Source organism: Taudactylus pleione, unplaced genomic scaffold (assembly GCF_031769625.1).
Source record: "Taudactylus pleione unplaced genomic scaffold, aTauple2 ptg000044l, whole genome shotgun sequence".
Classification (NCBI taxonomy): domain Eukaryota; kingdom Metazoa; phylum Chordata; class Amphibia; order Anura; family Myobatrachidae; genus Taudactylus; species Taudactylus pleione.
This window is the reverse complement of record NW_028284446.1, coordinates 4,168,567-4,188,059: the sequence shown is the minus strand read 5'-3', so window position 1 is coordinate 4,188,059 and position 19,493 is coordinate 4,168,567. Positions and strand designations below refer to the sequence as shown.

The 19,493-nt window shown below is 42.1% G+C and overlaps 1 protein-coding gene across 1 annotated transcript; it reads left to right on the top strand.

The window, feature by feature from the left end:
* The first annotated feature begins 232 nt into the window (after window positions 1-232).
* On the top strand, window positions 233-17,932 carry MED16 (mediator complex subunit 16). Its single transcript, XM_088460343.1, has 15 exons — window positions 233-341; window positions 537-710; window positions 4,869-4,976; window positions 5,124-5,293; window positions 5,457-5,888; window positions 6,961-7,066; window positions 7,503-7,658; window positions 7,774-7,982; window positions 10,993-11,199; window positions 12,215-12,425; window positions 12,539-12,672; window positions 13,005-13,197; window positions 15,108-15,321; window positions 15,430-15,513; window positions 17,546-17,932. Exons 2-15 carry the CDS (start codon window positions 575-577, stop codon window positions 17,670-17,672), a joined length of 2,487 nt encoding a protein of 828 aa, XP_088316469.1. The 5' UTR covers window positions 233-341; window positions 537-574; the 3' UTR covers window positions 17,673-17,932.
* The last annotated feature ends 1,561 nt before the right edge of the window (window positions 17,933-19,493 follow it).

Below are 19,493 nucleotides of genomic sequence, written 5' to 3'. Positions count from 1 at the left end.
GTAACCTCTGACGTCATCTGTATTTATACTGCCAAAATTCAAATCGATTACATTTAAAGTTATTACATAACTTGCTTATATCCATTACGTATTCATTCTCCACTACTACTGAAGTATCATCATATTCGTGTTATACGCAGAAATTTGATCAGAATTTCATTATGTATTTAACTATCTCATATGAGCGAGTGATCTACCACATGGGATGCTGGGAGCTACGAGCATGCAAATATTTCTGAGGTAATCGCAAGGCGACAATGCAGAGTCGCATGATGAGCCCGCCTCCTCAGAGAGAAGCAGCACTAGGGAAGGAAATAGCAGCAACCCTGGGGGAAGCACCGGTGTGTAATGTGTATGTGTGTTACATGTCCCCACCATCGTTACATGATGTTACCTCTCCTGCATGTATGGCTGCCATTGTTCTGTGTCCCACTGTCCGATGTTGAAAAGCTCCGTCTGTGTGCGTCTCCCGGCTCCCTTGTCTGTGTTCCCCCTGACTGCACCGGTGACCGCTCTCCCACTCTCTTGTCTTCCAGCTGCACGGTACTAGGGCTGTAGCGGGGCGGCCGCCGCCATGGACGTGGCGTACATTTGCGAGTGGGACAGGAGACCACGGACCAGCCACTGTCCCTCCATCCCGCTGGTGTGTGCTTGGTCCTGCCGCAACCTGATCGCCTTCACCACAGACCAGCGCAATGAGGAGGAGAAAGGTAACAAGGCAGCAGCAGCCATTCCCCCACCTGTCCCAGCGTCTTATTCACACAGATCTCTCTGATTGTGTCATGTTGGAGCGCTGATGTCACATGGAAATCCACCTCGAGTGAGGGGCAGCCTGGCCTCACAGGGCTTGGGGCATCTAACATCAACCCTTGGGGCATCAAGTCAGATGGCAAAGTGGCCAAGGGCCAGTGTTCCGTGTGTGCTTATTGTGGGCTGTACTCCTAAAAATGTGTTAAAACTTCTGCTAACTGCAGTTTCCTGAGGTTTACGGTTTACTGCAATACATATGTATCCCCGTATGTGTTAAAGGTCAGCAGCAGATCCCGCTGCACAGCAGGATTCTGTGGGGCTGCATGGTGCCTATAAGCAACAAGTTCCAAAAAACATAACTATCCAGAGTTTGAGCCTGATCAGCAATACCATCTGTAGCTACCAGCTTTGTACATGTGGACACTCCAGTTTTTGACCCCAAAAATGTTTTTGTCTAGCTCCATCAGGTTAGCTTGGGAGCATATTGTTGAGGGGAAGATCTGGCTGTAGAGTGTGATGTGCTTTGCTGCATCTGTTTTGCTTTACATTGAAGTTTCATGCTGTGGATAATGACCTTGTGGTGATAGTGTTAGGCGTCGGGCAATCATAGGACCCGATTCTGATGTCTGCGACTTTATGCAAATGCTGCTACAATGCACTTCCCTGGTGTAAAGCTGTGGGTCCGAATGCATAAGGACAGAGATGTTCACTTTTCGGTTACACCATCGAAACTTGCACTGTTGAACAATTCTGTGTCTCTGCATGCAACCACTATTCGCGACACTCCCATAAGAAAAGACGTTGCCGCGCATCCGCTAGATCAATTTCTTGTCACCACCCCTAGGATTGCCCAATACATTTTCAGCACATTTCTGAGAAACCTGTCTCCTGTGCACCTCTATTGCAACTCTGCCCGCTATCTGGACGTGGTGCGACTTAGACACATGCACAGAAGAAAAACAATCGCTCCACTGTTGACATCGCCTCTGCATCCGTGTCAGGCCCATATTGTCTAGCTTTGTAGCTAAAAAGCATAATCAGGTGTCAGCAGATCATAGGAGGGCCTGTCTGTGGCTAAACCCGGGCTATTTGGGCACCAGAACAATTATTGAATATTGCCCTATCTAAAGTGACATGCGATAGGGAGCATCAGCGTATACTAAAACAATTGAATTGCCCCCATAGAGTGTATGTTGTTGTGTGTTTATGCATTGCGATTTGTGTATATATTAAGGATTGTTACACTCAAAGCTAGAAGATAGAACTGTAGCAAGTGACAGATACAATGTTAAGGTGGGTGAAACACATTAACTACAGTTGCAGATGGGAAAGCTGTAAGCTTATTCTGCAATCTATCTCCAGATGCATAGATTGTTTTGCAGGCTGACAGAGGTGTACCAGGTGCAGTAAGCAGCCTTCAAAGAGTCTGTACAGCTGGAAATCCTAAGTGTCTTCCGTTTCACTTTCTACAATTTTGCGTGTGTGTAGGGAGGTGGGGTGTGTCAGTGATGTGCTACTGATCAGATTATATTGGAAAGGTATATTCAGCACTTAAGAGGCATGGAGGAGGGGGGGTGTCTGGCATTATCCAGTCTTTTGTGGGGGCTGGTGGGAATGTGGAGGTGATCTGGTTGGGACTTAAGGTATATGTGGGTGATCTGATAATATAGATTTATTATTTATTAACAGTTTCTTCTATAGCACAGCATATTCTGTTGTGGTTTACAATTGGTAACAACATAAACAAAACTGTGTGTAATAACAGAAACAGAAGTAAGAGGGCTCTGTTCGCAAGTTTACTATCTATAGATGGGTCTGAAGGGCTTTTAAGGTGCATATAAGGGGATTTTGTCCAATACCATACCTGGAATGGGATTGTATTGCTGGCAGCGGCTGGCCGAAGGGAGGAAATCCCGACAGCGGAGGTAAGTACAGCTAAACCACCCCTCTGTCCCGTCCCCCCCAACCCTCCTTTAGGGGTGCTTAACCTTAACCTCCCCCCGTTAGTGCCTAAACCTAGCCCTCCCGGGGGGGCGGGTGCCTAACCCTAAGTCCCTACGAGGGGACTACGAGGACGGGCGCCCGTACTTGCCTCATTCGGGCCCGTGTCGTTCTGCTTTCCGGCGTCGGGATTGTGACCACTACATCCCCCATAACTGATGATGGAAGCTAGAAATAGTGAATTGGGGAACAAAAATTCTTTACATGATGAGTCCTTGAGACTCACAATTCTAAATGAATGACAAGAATTAATTGATGTAAAACATCACTTTCCTTAGATTATGTAGATCTTCTTAAGATAAATTCATATGCATGAAATTACATAGACATAATATCATAGTGCAAAACTGTAAATATAGAGGTGCTTCCTCATACAATGTCCACTTCAGGTAGAAATATACCATACATAAAATATGGGACAAGAAAGCACTATAAGTTCCCAGTAGCATTATTAAAACAATAAATATGCGGGTCTAGGGGGAAATGCTGACATAGGAACGATTCGCTGATTGCCTGAGAGCGTCCAGTGTGTGTTTAATAAAGGGTTAACTCAGTCGCTGTCCATGTCATGTTGTTTTTAATATTTTCTTCACAGTGGGACTACAGGCGCCAGCGGGCCCAGAATGTTCAGGGATGCTGGTATGCCAGGGCAGGCTTACTGGGATCTGTAGTCCCACTGAAAAGAACAATATTTTCTATATATTACACAATTACCCCTGTATCCAACGCCCCCAGGGATGCAGGTAAGAGCCCTGGGCTTTCACTCATGGCTGGTTGATGCTCATGATGGAGAACCTCATTTTATTTTTGGGGTCCCGACTTTCCAAGGATTTCCCTGCTTGGGCTGACCAGCTTGTGGCGGGTTTTACATAATGGCAAGGGAACACCACACACTGTCTTCCTAGTATAGTGTAAGTCCACCGGCAGGTCTCCATGTCTGTGTTGTCTGGGGCTGGTTATGCTTTTGGGGAGACTCCACGCAATTTTATTTAATAAAAATTGACACTTTATTTACACTTTAACACAACACATATCACATTGATCTGTGCAGTGCTTTGGACAAACCCACTGCTCACAGGCAGATCTATTTATTTCTACTATTCTGATGCGACTCTGGTTAGATTTTGATTGTTTGACAACCTGATTCTTAGTAAATCCGTGATTTCTAGTCTTGTCTATGTAAACCATACAATGTTTGTTCCGATGTTCTAATGCCATCTATTGCTGACTAAAGTAATGTTTGACATGCAATTTCAATGTAAGTTTGCCTTTAGTAAATTTCTGACTTGTCAAATCGGGGGGATATTGCAGAAAGAAAAAACAAATTGACCTTTAGTAAATTTACCCCCAGGACTTGTATCATGTAGAGTCCTTACATCATCTATATATAGACACACAGAGGAAAGAATAGGATTGTATTTTTGTCTGGTGCACTATAGAAAATATTATAAAATATAACTTTAATTGAATTTAAAATTACATGCCTATCCAGTGCAATATTAAAAGTAATAAATCATACATGTAGTAATTATGTGATAAGTGAAAAAAGAAGCGATTAAAATAAATCGGTATATTACTGAAGTGTGCACACTCACAGGATAATGTATTCACCTTGTCCCTAACCCTGTATTTGCATACAATCATATATATATTACTGCTGTCCCAGTCATTGGCTGTGCTGACCATACAGTATCAGTGTAACAAATGGAATTCCTGCTAATTCACAATCAGAATGCTGAAATGTAACAATAGTTTAAGGGAAGGTACTGCTGGTCGGATTTTGCAGCTGCTTTATTAACATTAATTATGGTCTGTTTTTGCTTGAAGTAATCATATATATTTTGTAGGAAGTAGTCTGTAATTTTATGTTCACTTGTGCAAGTGAACATTCCACAGTAGTAATAATCTACAATTTGCATTTTAAAATGCAGGAAAATTAGCCATATTAGTTTAGTCACGGCACTCTTTATAAGGGCAAGAACTGAAATCAGGTGTTCCGGTTTAGTTGCTTCTCTGTGAGCAAATCCTTTATTTATAAATTTATAGTATGCAATTGTGTGTGGTATTTTAAATTGATATGTAATACTTCTGCTACTTAATTTTTTTATTTTTGCAAGATCTTACCCACATGATCCACATCCTGGACACTGAACATCCTTGGGATGTCTATTCCATCAATTCTGGCCACCAGGAAGTCATCACTAGCTTGGAGTGGGACCAGTCTGGTAAGTGATAGCAAGCAGTTGAACCTTTTGTATCTAAGTGATTGTAGGGTTACACAAATAACAAAATAGCCTAAATAAACCCATGTTATGCTTAAACATTTAAAGAAAAATAAATAGAAGGAATTTCCCATTCTTATTGTGTCCTAGGCTCCCGTCTGCTCTCAGCAGATGCAGATGGCCAGATCAAGTGTTGGGGCATGACTGACCACCTAGCGAACAGCTGGCAAAGCCTAGTCGGCAGTGAAGTGGATGGTGATCCCATTGTGGCTCTCTCATGGCTTCACAATGGAGTGAAATTGGCACTCCACGTGGAGAAGGTGAGCAGCAAACTTTCTTATTATGGCTTTTTCTTCAATGGGATTAAATTCTCTTTTTAATACCATAATATTTATAATTTTCTTGGCCTGTTGTTTCATATTCAGTCTTCCACTGCCCAATGAGTAACACAAACTTACTTTCCTTGTCTCTGTTGTTCTGCAGTCTGGCGTTTCCAGTTTTGGAGAAAAGTTTTCTCGTGTAAAGTTCTCTCCTTCCCTCACCTTGTTTGGGGGAAAGCCTATGGAAGGTTGGATTGCTGTTACGGTCAGCGGACTGGTGACTGTGTCTTTGTTGAAGCCCAATGGGCAAGTGCTAACAGCTACGGAGAGTCTGTGTCGACTACGTTGCAGGGTGGCACTGGCTGACATTGCTTTTACAGGCGGTGGGAACATTGTTGTGGCCACATGTGACGGTAGCAGCACGTCCCCAGTACAGTTCTATAAAGTTTGTGTGTCTGTTGTGAATGAAAAATGCAAAATTGACACAGAGATCTTACCTTCACTCTTCATGCGCTGCACCACAGACCCTGCCCGGAAGGACAAATTTCCTGCTGTTACACACCTCAAATTCCTCGCACGAGACATGTCTGAGCAGGTAATGGGAAAGGGATTGTACAATATATAAGTAGTGGGAGCTACCCTGAATTATCATTTCACTTTATTGTAATAATTAACAATTTTGTGTCGAAATATAAAATGGCACTACCTGTTTCTATATGCTGACCATGGTTTTGTTATGCTATCTTGAGTAACGTCAATGTTTTCTCATCCACAGTGTAGCCACATTGTGCCTTTTACAACATTAAATGGGAGTATGTGTTTTATGATCATTATTTTCTTTCTCTTCTGCGCGCGCAGTAGTAGATTATTATCTTTCTTTAAGAATCAGAATACTCCTGACCTTAACATGGGGCTAACTGAAAAGTAGAGGGGGAGCGAGGGGCAGTAGAGTCCCCACCACTACACAAGTAAGGCAACCATTTTGTGGATTATAGGAATGCAATACAGTGTTTGTGCCAATGATAAATAGAAGAGCTATTCACAATGTAGGTGTCCCATTTGCATGTATTGTGTTCATTCTAGCACCCTGCACCTGTCACAACCCGTGCAGTTCCTCTTTCCTGCCTGGGGTGTTTCCCTCTGCTCTGGTGCTTCTAGCACACTCTGGTCTGTATCTCCGCAGTTTGATGCATCAACGGAGTGTGCTAGAAGCACCAGAGCAGAGAGACCCCCCCAGGCAGGAAAGAGAACTGCACGGGTTGTGACAGGTGCAGGGTGCTAGGGGTATACTTACGAAGGTGCAGGTTTTTAGAAGTGAAGATATTGCCCATAGAAACCAATCAGATTCTACTTAACATTTATATAGTGCCTTAGAGAAGATAATAGCTAAAATCTGGTTGCTATGGGTAAATATACCCGCTAGAATGAACACCATACATGCAAATGGGACAACTATATTGTGAATAGCTCTTCTTTTCATCATTGGCACAAACACTGTCTTGCATTCCTATAATCCACAAAATGGTTGCACTTGAATCAATAGAAAAGCTAGAATGTCTGTAAATTTAGTTTTTTGTTTTATAACCTTTTCTATTCTCTAAATATTTTTGTGGCATGTACAGTTATATTAACCGAACACAGTGGTTAATGTGTTCTATTTTGGTTAGGTTCTCCTCTGTGCCTCTAATCAGTGTTCCAGTGTGGCAGAATGTTGGTCCCTGCGGAAGGAGGGTCTTCCCCTTAATAACATCTTCCAACAGCTGTCCCCTGGAGGTAGGTGCCTGTACCATTTACCTGCTGTAGTGTTAGCACACAATGCAAATGTGTTTTTTCTATACTGCCTAAACCAGTGGTTCCCAAATTGTGCGCCGCGGGACACTTGCAGGGGTGCCTCAGGTTGGTGGTCCAGCACCAAATCAAATTATTTATGACCAATGTAATATAAAATATGTGGACAAACAGAAGCGCAAACCTGTCCCCATCATATAACTGGATGACAGGTAAGCACAATTTACTTCACTTTACTACACTTTACTACATTTTTTTTCTGAATTTCTCAATAACAAAAACTTTTTGCTTAGGGTGCTGTGAAAACTTTCCTTATGCACTAGGGCGCCGCGATTTAAAAAAGTTTGGGAACCACTGGTCTAAACTATTCCTTTGTTGTCTTATGTCCCTGATCCCCACACTGCTCACCTCTCTATTACAGTAAGTGATAAGCAGCCAATGATACTGAAGTGGCGTATATTGTCAGCTACCAATGAATTGGAGCGTGTGTCTGCCGTGGCACTGCCCAAACTGCCAATTTCACTCACCAACACAGACATCAAAGTTGCAAATGATACAAAGTTCTGTCCTGGTCTAGGTACGTTATTTCTTGTATCGTTTTCATCATGCTTCAAATGGTTTATATAGAATAATAATCAATCAAGTAGGAGAACTCTGTCCTGTAATAATCTGACCTTGCTCCCATTTTCCAGGTCTCGCTCTGGCATTCCATGATGGTAATGTACACATTGTACACAGATTATCTCTGCAGACAATGGCGGTCTTATTTGGCTCCTCCATGCGGCCCTCTGAAGAGCCCAGTTTGAAACGTCAACGCTCACCTACCCCTTGTGTTCACTTCAAGGCTTTGCAGATGTCCTGGACCTCGCTGGCATTAGTTGGATTGGATACTCAGGGCAAGGTCAGTGGGAAAAAAATGAGAAGTAAAAAAGAAAAAAAAAAAACCTTTTTAGCACTATGGGATCTATTTACTAAGCAGTGTTAGGAGAAGTGAAGAGTGACAAGTGATAAGGTGCCAGCCAATCAGCTCCTAACTGCCATCTCACAGGCTGTGTTTGAAAAATGACAGTTGGGGGCTGGCACCTTATCACTTGTCACTTTTCACTTCTCCTAACACTGCTTAGTAAATAGACCCCTATATGTTGGAAGTACCCAGTCATGTGAAAGGGATACTTTAGTGTTTTATACCAACTGAGTTATGTTCTGCACAGTCTCAGCCTCACCTAACTGGTAACTGTAATAAGACTTCCTCTTGGTGGTTCTGCAAACAAAGAGAATAGTATAATGTATAAAAAAATCAGCACAGATGTATATCCAGTCTTAGTGCTGTAAGCAATGCATTATTTTTAAACCTATTGTGATGTTGGATATACAGAAAATATTGACTTCCTAGTACAAAAGTCACTTCCCTCTTTGAACTATCAGCCCATGTGGAGCCAGGAGGATGTAGTCTCCTTTCCCTGAAACTGAGTGTATGGGTGGTGGAATTTCTTCAGATAGACCGCTTCATGCTTCAGGTGCCTCTTTCTTCTTGTTTCACCACTTCATCAGGCACATGATAGCAGATGCAGCAAAAAAAATGTTTGTATATTTTAAAACCTAGTTTAAATAAGGCAACGCTTTATATAGTGATTGGCTGTACAATATACCAGATAGCTAAGTATACCTTTTGTGTTATTAACGAATGAAGAAAATGTCCTGGACATGGAGGGAGATACTCCGTTAAGACCCCCACTCCACTAGTACTGACTTACGAATACCTTTGGGCATTTGCAGTACATTGAGGTAAAACATGTACCAATCAGTGTTCCCATTATATTAACTGTTTCTTTGGATACTACGCTAGGATCTATGCTATTGCTTTTTCTGTTCCAAGGTATGTTGTGCAATTGATTCTTTTAAATACCAGAGGCAGCAGCCTCGTGCAGAATGCATCAGATTATTCATTTTCCCTGGCCATTCAATTATTTGTACTACTGTTATTTAGATAGCCGTATTGACGTTAGTATAGTGGATATTACTTTCCACTATACATTCTGACCTACTCTTACACTAAACCTTTATTTTCATCTATGTAGGCAATTCAGTTAGCAATAATGTCTAAGAGGTATCTGTATTCTGACCGTTTCTCAGGCACTTTATGTCCAGGATGATCTGCAATGCTGCTGTACCATACTACTTGGGGATGAGCGCAGCTGACCAATGAGACCGCTCATCTCTGAGGATCGTATATGGGCCTATGCATATTTTCTCTCCCGAAAGCAATGCTTGTCAAAATTGTAGAATGCTCTATTCTGATTATCTGTATTTTTAAAACTCCGTTTCTTATTAAGATTTACAGCGGCATGTGTTTTTGTTAATATTTGTACATTAAAGTCAGTGACTAGATTTTATTGGATCAAAATTGCATCAGCACGAGCATATTAAGCAAAATTCTTAGAGGCACAGGAACCAAATTGTGTCGTGCCCATTCACAGGGAACCTGGGGCTATCACTGATAGCACAGGACCGCTAATGACATTGCATGCTCCATAAGAGCGTAAGATTCATGTACATCAGTTGGCATGCCTAGATTGGTTAAGGCATAATCTTATATATTAAATTACTTGATCTGTTTGTTTCTGTCTAGTTATGCATTCAGACACCCCTGCTCCAATTGGGATGAAACCAATGCAAGGTGGTCTAGTTGGGTCCTGGCCAGGTTTTAGAGCGGATAGGGTCCCGGTCGGCCCTCCCGTTGGTGTAGACTGGGCAAAACTTTGACCCGGGAAGCCTGTACTGGGCCTTCCACTGGATGGATTTGGATGATAACTTCACAGTTTGTCTGGGATGCCTAACTTAATAACTTGAAGATTTAAACTCTGGCAACATCGGAGTACTTCGCCTAGTTCCACATATGTTACTTTTAGTACAGATTTAAAACAAATAAATGTAAAAAAAAGTAAAATGTACTTGCCTTGCTGCAACTGTTCTCATATTAAGACTGCTCTCTAGTTTTCATAATGACTGTTTCCTCTTCTAGAGTTAGTGGCTGATGCAGACAACCATGACAAGTGATTGGTCGTGTAAAAGAAAATATAGACCTATTTATCAGTGCATAAATATAGTCTGTTTGTATGACTAGTAATAAGTTATTCATGAAGAAACCAACTGATGATGAGAGAGATTGGGGTGGGTTAACAGTTTCCAAAACAGGGAAATCCATCGGGGGTTCCTTAATTTTGGCTTAATATTTATTTTGATTTTAAAGTACAATATAAGAAAATTGCTGACACCATGAAAATAATTATCCTGTGCATGTATAAGGAAAGCCGCAAAGCTTGACCTGTAGGGGGCAATAGGGGACTGCTGTTTGAAGAGAGTCTGCGTTTGGTTAACCCTTTAAGTGTCCAGAACCATTCTTTCTGTCAGCAGTAAGGGGGACACAATGCTAGCCCATGTTGCACCACTAGGAGACAAGATGCTGGTGATAAAATGGGTCCCTCCACTCTCCTGTAACCACTGCTTACCATCTGTTTTGTTATGAGGAGGCGACCTTTAGTGCCGTGGTCGCAAATCAGTCCCAGGCATTAGTTACATGCCGCCACCCAGCCTCCAGTGTCCTGTAGTCCAGAAATAACAAACTAATGAAGTGGGAGTGCCTGTTTGTATGCAAAATGGCATGTGGTGGGGTTGTTCAGCAGAAACCACTGGGGGTAGGGGACCCATCAGGCCTTATTGTCCTATAACTAAAACTTATGCTTCACAAGACCGACTTGGAAAGCCCTGAACACATCCTCCTTTTTATCTCAGAGCCTACGTGGGTCATGTCATAAATTAAGTCTGTCTTTCCACAGTGATGATATAAAGATACAATAAATGTTTTCCTTCTGAAAATATTGATTCATGCCTTTGTTCCCTGCCTTTAACAGCTCAGCATGCTCAGAGTCTCCCCATCAATGGGTCATGCCCTTGATATGACCACTTCTCTTCGTCACCTTCTCTTCTTACTGGAGTACTGCATGGTGACAGGGTATGACTGGTGGGACATCCTGCTACATGTGCAGCCAAACATGGTGCACAATCTAGTAGAGAAGCTGCATGAGGAGTACACAAAACAGAATGCAGCATTACAGCAGGTGAGGCATGGTACCACTTGTTGCTCACCAAGGGCCGTATTCAATGATAAGTGAAAAGCTGTTTTCCACGAAAAAGTATCTCCAATTGCGTATTTTTGCTAGGTTGGAACTTATCTCTGTATTCAATTCCAGCCGCTTTACACCTGCGCGGAAAGTCAATGCAATGTAATAGGCGAAAAAGATTTGCCTCTGAACAGCAGGAGAAAAGAAGTGCAACATCTTTTATTTAGGGTTGCAAAGCTGGGGGAAACTACTCAGAACCCTTTTGGACAGACCCCCAAAGGACAACTGTGTCAAAAAATCCCAGGAAGAAACTTAAGAACACCCCAAAAAAGTATTTTCATTTTGGGGGTGAAAAAGCACAAAGTGGGGGGACCACTTCAAAAACTAGCGAAATAAGGTTCTGGGGGTGCTCTAAGAAGGGGCAAAGTGTTTTTGGGATTGCAGGTGCTTGTACAGCATGCAGGAGGAAATTCACTTTTACTAAAACTTCACTTTACAGACATTGAAATATGCTAGCACTCATTTTCAAGTACCCCAAATTTGCCAGGACTACTTATTTTCACCCAAAAATACAGCTAAATGCCATTTATCACCACTTGTGCAATGACTCTAATTAGAGGCTATTTGAACCAACCTAAATTCCCCAAAAGGTTTTATTAGGACTCTTCGGGCACTTCTACATTGATCCCCATTGTTACTGCATCTTTTTGGGGGGTTCAGGCTGATTTTCCCCTATTCTGAAACCATTTTCCGCCTGTTCTGACTTCGCGGTTTGCCGTTTTCGTGGCTTTTGCAATTGAATAAGGCGAATAGCGGGGACGCGCACGATTAGTTTATCGCATCCAAAAGACGCAATGTAGGCGAAAAGTCCGGCAGGCGAAACTTTTATCGCGGACGTGAAACCAATTGAATACAGTCCCAAGTAGTTAATAGATATGTAAAACTATGAATAACTTATACTTACAGAAGGACATATAACCAAAATAAATTAGATCATTAATTTTTCTTCCAGGTCCTTTCTACCCGGATCTTAGCCATGAAGGCATCACTTTGTAAGCTATCTCCTAGTACAGTTACTCGGGTCTGTGACTACCATGCCAAACTCTTTCTCATCTCCATTAGCTGCACCCTAAAGTCCCTGCTTCGCCCACACATTCTCAACACCCCTGACAAAAGTCCAGGCGACCGGCTAACGGAGATCTGCAATAAGTTCCCTGATGCTGGTAAGGGACTATCTGAAAATCTTAAGGTGAAAGTATTGCTGCATGTCTGTTTTTATTGTAATGTACTGTATGTGTGGGTTGGTTGGCATGTAAATCAATCTCTCTGTATTTAGATATAGACAAGGTTATGATTAACTTGAAGACAGAGGAGTTTGTTCTAGACATGCCAACCCTTCAGTCATTGCAGCAGCTCATTCAGTGGATTGGTGACTTCGTACTGTATCTGCTGGCAAGTCTTCCCAATCAGGTAACCGACTGTCATCAAGAAGCCCCCTCAGTCTGCTGCTGTTATGTTGCTGTTTTGCCTTATGCAGAAATACTTGCACTAAGATTCACAGATCTGTATGAGATATGGCTGTGGAATAAACTGTTTTTTTTGTGGGATAATTATAATTTTCTATGAAGAAGAAATCTTAAGGGATTCATTAGGCAAGTATAAACCGCTTTCAAAATGTAAACATCTATTCTTTTACATTTTGTATGTGAATATTTTCTTTAAAGTTGGATTTGTACACCTGATCCAGTCCTTTGAATGTCCAGTGTAACTCTTCTACAAAGCATCCACTATCTTTTCAACAGGGATCCTCATTTCGACCAGGGCACAGTTTTTTACGTGATGGGGCGTCACTGGGCACACTGCGTGAAATGATGGTGATGATCCGAATTTGGGGTCTTTTGAAACCCAGCTGCCTCCCAGTGTACACAGCCACGTCCGATACACAGGACAGCATGTCCCTACTTTTCCGTCTACTAACTCGCCTCTGGATGTGCTGTAAGGATCCTTTGCTATGGAGACATAATTATGCTGCTTTTAGTTTGTTGAATTTGTTAATCGATTTACTACTAAAAAAGGCTCTTGCTCATTTTAAAAGCAACACAGCTGATGTTACTAACATACAGTAGAATTCATATATTTAATTTACACTGTTGTGTTGAGAAAATACCCTATGGTAAGAGAAGATAATGTAATTCGCAATCCCCCTTTATAACACTATCTGCTGAAATTAAAAATGAACTTAGGGGCCAGCTTGCACATGTTTAGACTAAGGACATTGCCTTTTGCTACAGCTTCAGTAAGAGACCAAATTATGTCTTATTCCACTTCACCCTTGTGCAGAAAACCTGTGGAGCTTTTTTTTTTTTTTTTGTATGTGTTCTTTTAGGGGGTTTTTAATTATATTTTGTTTATTATTCTGTTTTAAGGTTTTGGCCTGTTTAAGTCACATTTTATTGCTTTTGACCAGGACACTTTGGCATTATTTTCCATACCTGCATTCCCAGTGTACATACAGGAGTTTATTTAATGGTTACAGACATGCTGCATTATTTGAAGTACAAGTATGTCAGCGCATATGTACACCTATCTTTGAGAGCTAATTCTTGGCTTGGAAATGCTAGTTTGTTTTGTTTTTTTAAGGATAATCTGGCCTGAGTATTACGTATTGTCTATTATATACCCTTTGCATTACTTTTATTTTGTCTGCTCAGGAAAGGTAATATTGCCGTTTTTACTCCTATAGATAATGCAGTCGAACAAGGGTATCAGTGCAAACTTGGCTGTGTCCAAATGTTACAAAGAAACATAGCATTTGACAGCAGATAAGAACCACTTGGCCCATCTAGTCTGCCCCTTTTCATTTATCCTTTTGGCAACTATTTGCTCCTTACGTCTCTCAAGGATATTTTTATGCCTATCCCAAGCGTGTTTAAATTGTTCCACCGTTTTAGCTCCAACCATCTCTGATTGGAGGCTATTCCACTTATCCACTACCCTTTCTGTGAAGTAATTTATCCTCAAACTTCCTCTGAGTCTACCTCCCTCCAGTTTCAGTGCATGTCCTTGTGTTCTTGTTCATCTCTTCCTTTGAAGAATGCTTCCCTCCTGTCCCTTGTTAAAATCATTCATGTATTTGAAAGTTTCGATCATGTCCCCCCTTACCCTTCTCTGTTCCAAACTATACATATTAAGATATTTTAGTCTTTCTGGGTAAGTTCTGTGTTGTAGGCCATGCACCATTTTAGTTGCCCTTCTTTGTACCGTCTAATGTGTCTACATCCTTCTGGAGATTTGGCACCCAGAACTGAACACCGTATTCTAGATGAGGCCGTACCAAGGACCTATACAGTGGCATTATCACTTTTTTTCCTGCTACTGATTCCTCTCCCTAAGCAACCAAGCATCTGACTTGCCTTCCTCACTGCTTTGGTGCATTGCTTGCCTGCCTTCAAGTCATCTGAAATGATGACTCCTAAATTCCCTTCCTCCTCTGTATTTTCCAATATAGAGTCCTTGATGCTATATTTAGCCTTTAGGTTATTGATACCCAAGTGCATTTTTTGACTTTAAACTGTAGTTGCCATGTTCTTGCCCATTCCTCTAGTCTACCCAGATCCTCAGTCAGTCATTTGTTTTACCCCTCCTGGTGTGTCTACCCTGTTGCATACTTTTGTGTCATCTGGAAATAGACATACTTTCCCTTCAATACCATTTGCAATATCACCAACATAGTGTAATATTTACTAGAGCAGCCTGTCTAGTTTCCAAATTATTTATTAACTTTACTATCATTTGCCACAGAGGGAGCAGTTCTACAGCACAAAACAGTTTTTTAACATTTTACTGTTTTTTAATTGAATGAATTTAAGATTTTACACCATGTATGTAATCTACTTGCTGCACAGGCCGTGATGAAAATCATCCTTGTGATCCAGATGAGACATTGATAGATGAGTGCTGCCTGCTTCCTAGTCAGCTTCTCATCCCTAACATGGACTGGCTGCCACTTGGCAACGGACTGATTAGTCGACTGCAGAGCAAGCTGCCTTTGCGTCTACATTTCAACAGACCCCCTGGTGCTCCCAGCCATGCTTCTGTACAGTATGAGGCTTATACAAGGTAATTTCAGACTTTGCCAAATAATTACTAAACCCTGTGTACATATAATACCAAGATGCATACGAACACGTTTTCATATCTGACAGTACTCGTTTCCATCTCATCCAGATCACCCAGCCAGCCAAAAATTGATCATCTTAGAAGACTCCATTTGGGCACCTTCCCCACTGAGCCCTGCAAATCCTGCACACGGTGAGTACCGAAGTGATAGTATTTTTAGAAACTGGACATTCGTAGATCATACTTTTGGCATGACTACATCATTTGGGTATCTTGCCTCATGCAGCGGTTTCTATATTCTTGATAGCCATAAGATTTCCATAAGTCTTAAACTGTACAAAAGTAATACAGCTTAGATCAGGAAAAAAATTAGCAGACTGCTATATAGTTATAGACTCTGATAATAGGTAGAGGTAATGGATGGCTCAGTATAAGCTTAGAGTCGACAGTGAGCATATTCCTCGTTCTATTAACTAATTCAGTGGATCCATATGGTGATAGTAACACAGTTTGTGTTACCTAGTGTGTGATATTAAAGATATTTGGGTCTTTTTCCTAGAACAGTCTTAGGGTCTGATTCAGACCCACTCGCGAGCGGCTGTCCGCTCGCAAGTGGGTCGATGGTCTGCACTGAGCATGCGCACGACGGAGGGAGCTCCGTCGTGCGCATGCGCCAGAGGCGACGAGCGAAGGACTTTCCTTCGCTTGTTGTGTCTGATCAAAGGGGGCGTGCTGTCGATGTTGATTGACAGCACGCCCCCTTTGGTGGGCGTGCCTCCCAGATGGGGGCGTTCCCAAGGGAACGCCTACCGTCAGAAGCCGGCTCACTGACATCACTAGTGATGTCGGTGGGAGTGATTTTGGCTCTGATAGAGCCAAAATCACTCCGGGCCTTGCGGTTGAAAACCTCAACCGCAGGCTCCGGCTCGCAGTGTCGATGGTCAAGACCATCGCGGCCATCAAACTGCACGCTCGTATAGGCTGTGGGTGGTGACCCACAGCTATACGAGCGTCCAGGAGGACGCTCCATTTTTATGGAGGGCGGCCCTCATTCAGAGCGTGCGCTCTGCTCAGAGCGTACGGCTCTGAATGAGGGCCTTAGTTAGGAATTTAGACCAGATAAAGCACCAATCCCAACAATTGGAAGCAGCTGGCCAGAGGATTCTATTTTGTTTTATGAAGAATCAACTATGGCACTATTTTGTACACACTCTTGTGGTGTAATATTTCTGAATTAAAGCTAAAATTTCTTCTGTTAAGCCTCTGAAATCTCTCTAAATTTTTTTGTTAGAATCTGACAATGATTTATTGCCTTCTATTACAGTGGTATATAATAATGAGCATATATTCTAAAACCATAGTTAATAAATCTTCAAGTGAAAACTAGAGCTTATGTCATTAGCTTTGTCACTTTATATTATAAGTACAGATTTGGTAGCCTTTTCATTTCTCTTTTGGCACCTCTTGCACCCAGAGGTCCCACAAAACATCCTCTCCTGCACCCACTGTCCACCCCAGCTCTAGCAGGCCAGCGGTCCCCCAAAAATGCACCTCCTGTGCTCTCCCACCTCCCCGCAACTCCAACATACAGTGACAGCGATAACGTCATAGAAACTTGGCAGAAAATAAGCTTCCATTTAGCACGGTCAGTCTTTTCTTAACAATTTTCATGTTTTAGAAAAAAAAATTACCAGAACTTCCTAAAACCTCATAACTGATGAAACCATAATTATACTTATATGCTGTATAATTATTATTATTATTACCAGTTATTTATATAGCGCACACATATTCCGCAGCGCTTTATCAGCCTATAATCAAAAGATCAAAGCACAGATGAACTAGCATTACCTGCTTACATGGTTTCAAAGGCCTGGAATTGTTTTGTGGTAGTACATTTCATGCTCTGATAGCAAGGTCATTTACTACTATTTGCCGTTGTGCTGGGAAAGCCAAGGATTTGAGCATGAGGATATCTTCATCCAAATCTATCTCTGTAATCCTATGCAAGATGCTGTCAAAGTTTTAATACTTGAAACTACAATAATATCAAATGTAATGGAGGGACACGGATAGGAGAGAATAGCTTTTTATATGCAGTACAGTATTTCCCTTTAGGAGTATGGTGCTGGATTCCTGCTGTCAGTAGTTGAACACAAGTTATTTAGTATTGTTATAATTGGACACTTGCTATTTTAAACCAATCTCTTGTTTATGTCTCCAGGTGTGGTTGTGTAACAATGCTGAAGTCCCCAAATAAGGCAACTGCTGTGAAACAGTGGGAGCAGAGGTGGATCAAAACCTGCCTGTGTGGCGGACTATGGCGAAAGATGCCCCACACTTACTCCTGATCATCCACATGTTTTCTTCATAGGAGAACAGCTATGACTGTCCAGATGACCCCGGAGTGTGAGCCTGCCCCTGCTCCCATCCTTTTTACTGGCCATGACCTGAACAATACTAATAGAACTTTAAATAACTGTTCATTCAAAAGCTGCATCTCAGTCCATCTTTCATCACACTTTGCACCCAGAGATGATGTATAGTGTGCAAGGCCAGTTGTAAATATGTCCTTCCTATTAATAATAAAATTTTACTCAATGCTGGTAAAGAGGGACACAGACCAATTTATTAATAGACGTATGTTAGGAAATATACTCTGCTGGCAATAAGCAAGAAAGGGTATATTGGGAAACAAATGTAGAAACCGTTTTGAGTTATGTTGAAAATTCTTAGTCACAGACCTTTCCTGTGGCCTCAGCACTGTTTCTTGCACTGTACAGTACCTGGAGCGACACACTGGAAACAAGTGCGATCAGCACCGAAGGAATCGCTTGTGTGCAGACACTGAGCAGGTCCAGTTTATAACCTGGTCTCTACAGCACGTCACAATTGAAGTGGCCTATGTGATGGCCCCAGTAGGAAACTAGGATTCCTACATATTACAAAAACATAGGTGTGCTTTCACTGACCATCTAATATCTCATTTGGTTAAACGCCTGGTGCCATCCTCTATTTTCACTGTGTCTTGAAAAGAATATGAAACTCCCAGAGCTTACTTGTGTAACTAACCAGTCCTGAAGTACAACTCCTCTTATTTACCAGACTAGGGTTACAATATTATGTAAGGAAAACAAAGTGCCCCCTGTAATTCTTCTTGTAAACTTGGCATTTTATTGGTTTCCTTCTTACTTGCACTCTCATCTGGAGAAACCTCAGAGGGTATATACAACCAATCCGATGTCTTTTATGTTTGTATGTATAGGGTCACAAGCGCCTAAAGTGGGGAGTCTGAAAACACTTAGAAGGAAGAGAAAAGCAGACTCTTTGTTGGAGGCACTCTTAAAGTAGTATGAATAAATTAAAACTTAACTTTTATTTTATAAGATTTTAGAATATAAGGGGAAGAGGTTATTTTTCAACCTCCAGGGCCTGATTCACTACGGAACGCAACTGTGAATGCAATAGCGGTTACGCATGCAGTCAAACTGCGATAGTTTGCTAATCCACTGCGATCACAATGCCGCTGCTGCACTACACAAGGACGCCCACTTTGCCTTACACACATGCGCAGTCCCGATCGCAATGGCCAGGTTGCACACTGCAATGCATGTACAGCACGCAACAATCGTTTGATTGCATATTCACGACTGCGTTCCTTGCTGAATCAGGCCCTAGGTCACCAGTGATTCCTCAGGTTTGCTGTCTAGCAGGAAAATTTCCAGTTTCAGGCTTTGCCATTTGGCTGCCCACGGCTCCTCATGTATTCACGAAAGTCATGGCAGCTCATCTTTGGAGCAGGGGAATACGAATTCTTCCTGGACGACCTACTTCTCTTGGCCCAGTCTCCGGAGGTCCTCAGAACACATTCATGTCACGATGGACTTTCTCCAGACCCACAGATGGGTCATCAATTGGAAAAAATCCTCTCTGACTCCGTCTCAGGAGATGTTGCATTTGGGAGCCCGGCTTAACTCCAGGGTTCAGTGGGTGTTCCTCCCTGCAAACATTTGGACTTACAAGCTAAGATTTGCTTGTGTCTGCGTTACTGCTGAGTGTCTGTATACCCTTGCATGCAGATTCTGGGCTGTGTGGTCTCCACCTTCGACATGGTGGAGTATGCCCAGTTTCATTCCCGGCCTCTCCAGTTGGAAATTCTGGAACAGGTCTTA

Bases quoted from the DNA above. Each gene is read 5' to 3' on its own strand.
- MED16 (XM_088460343.1), top strand. From the start codon at position 575: ATGGACGTGGCGTACATTTGCGAGTGGGACAGGAGACCACGGACCAGC. The intron at 4,977-5,123 runs GTAAGTGATAGC...ATTGTGTCCTAG, and splicing joins CTTGGAGTGGGACCAGTCTG to GCTCCCGTCTGCTCTCAGCA. The intron at 11,200-12,214 runs GTGAGGCATGGT...TTTTTCTTCCAG, and splicing joins AGAATGCAGCATTACAGCAG to GTCCTTTCTACCCGGATCTT.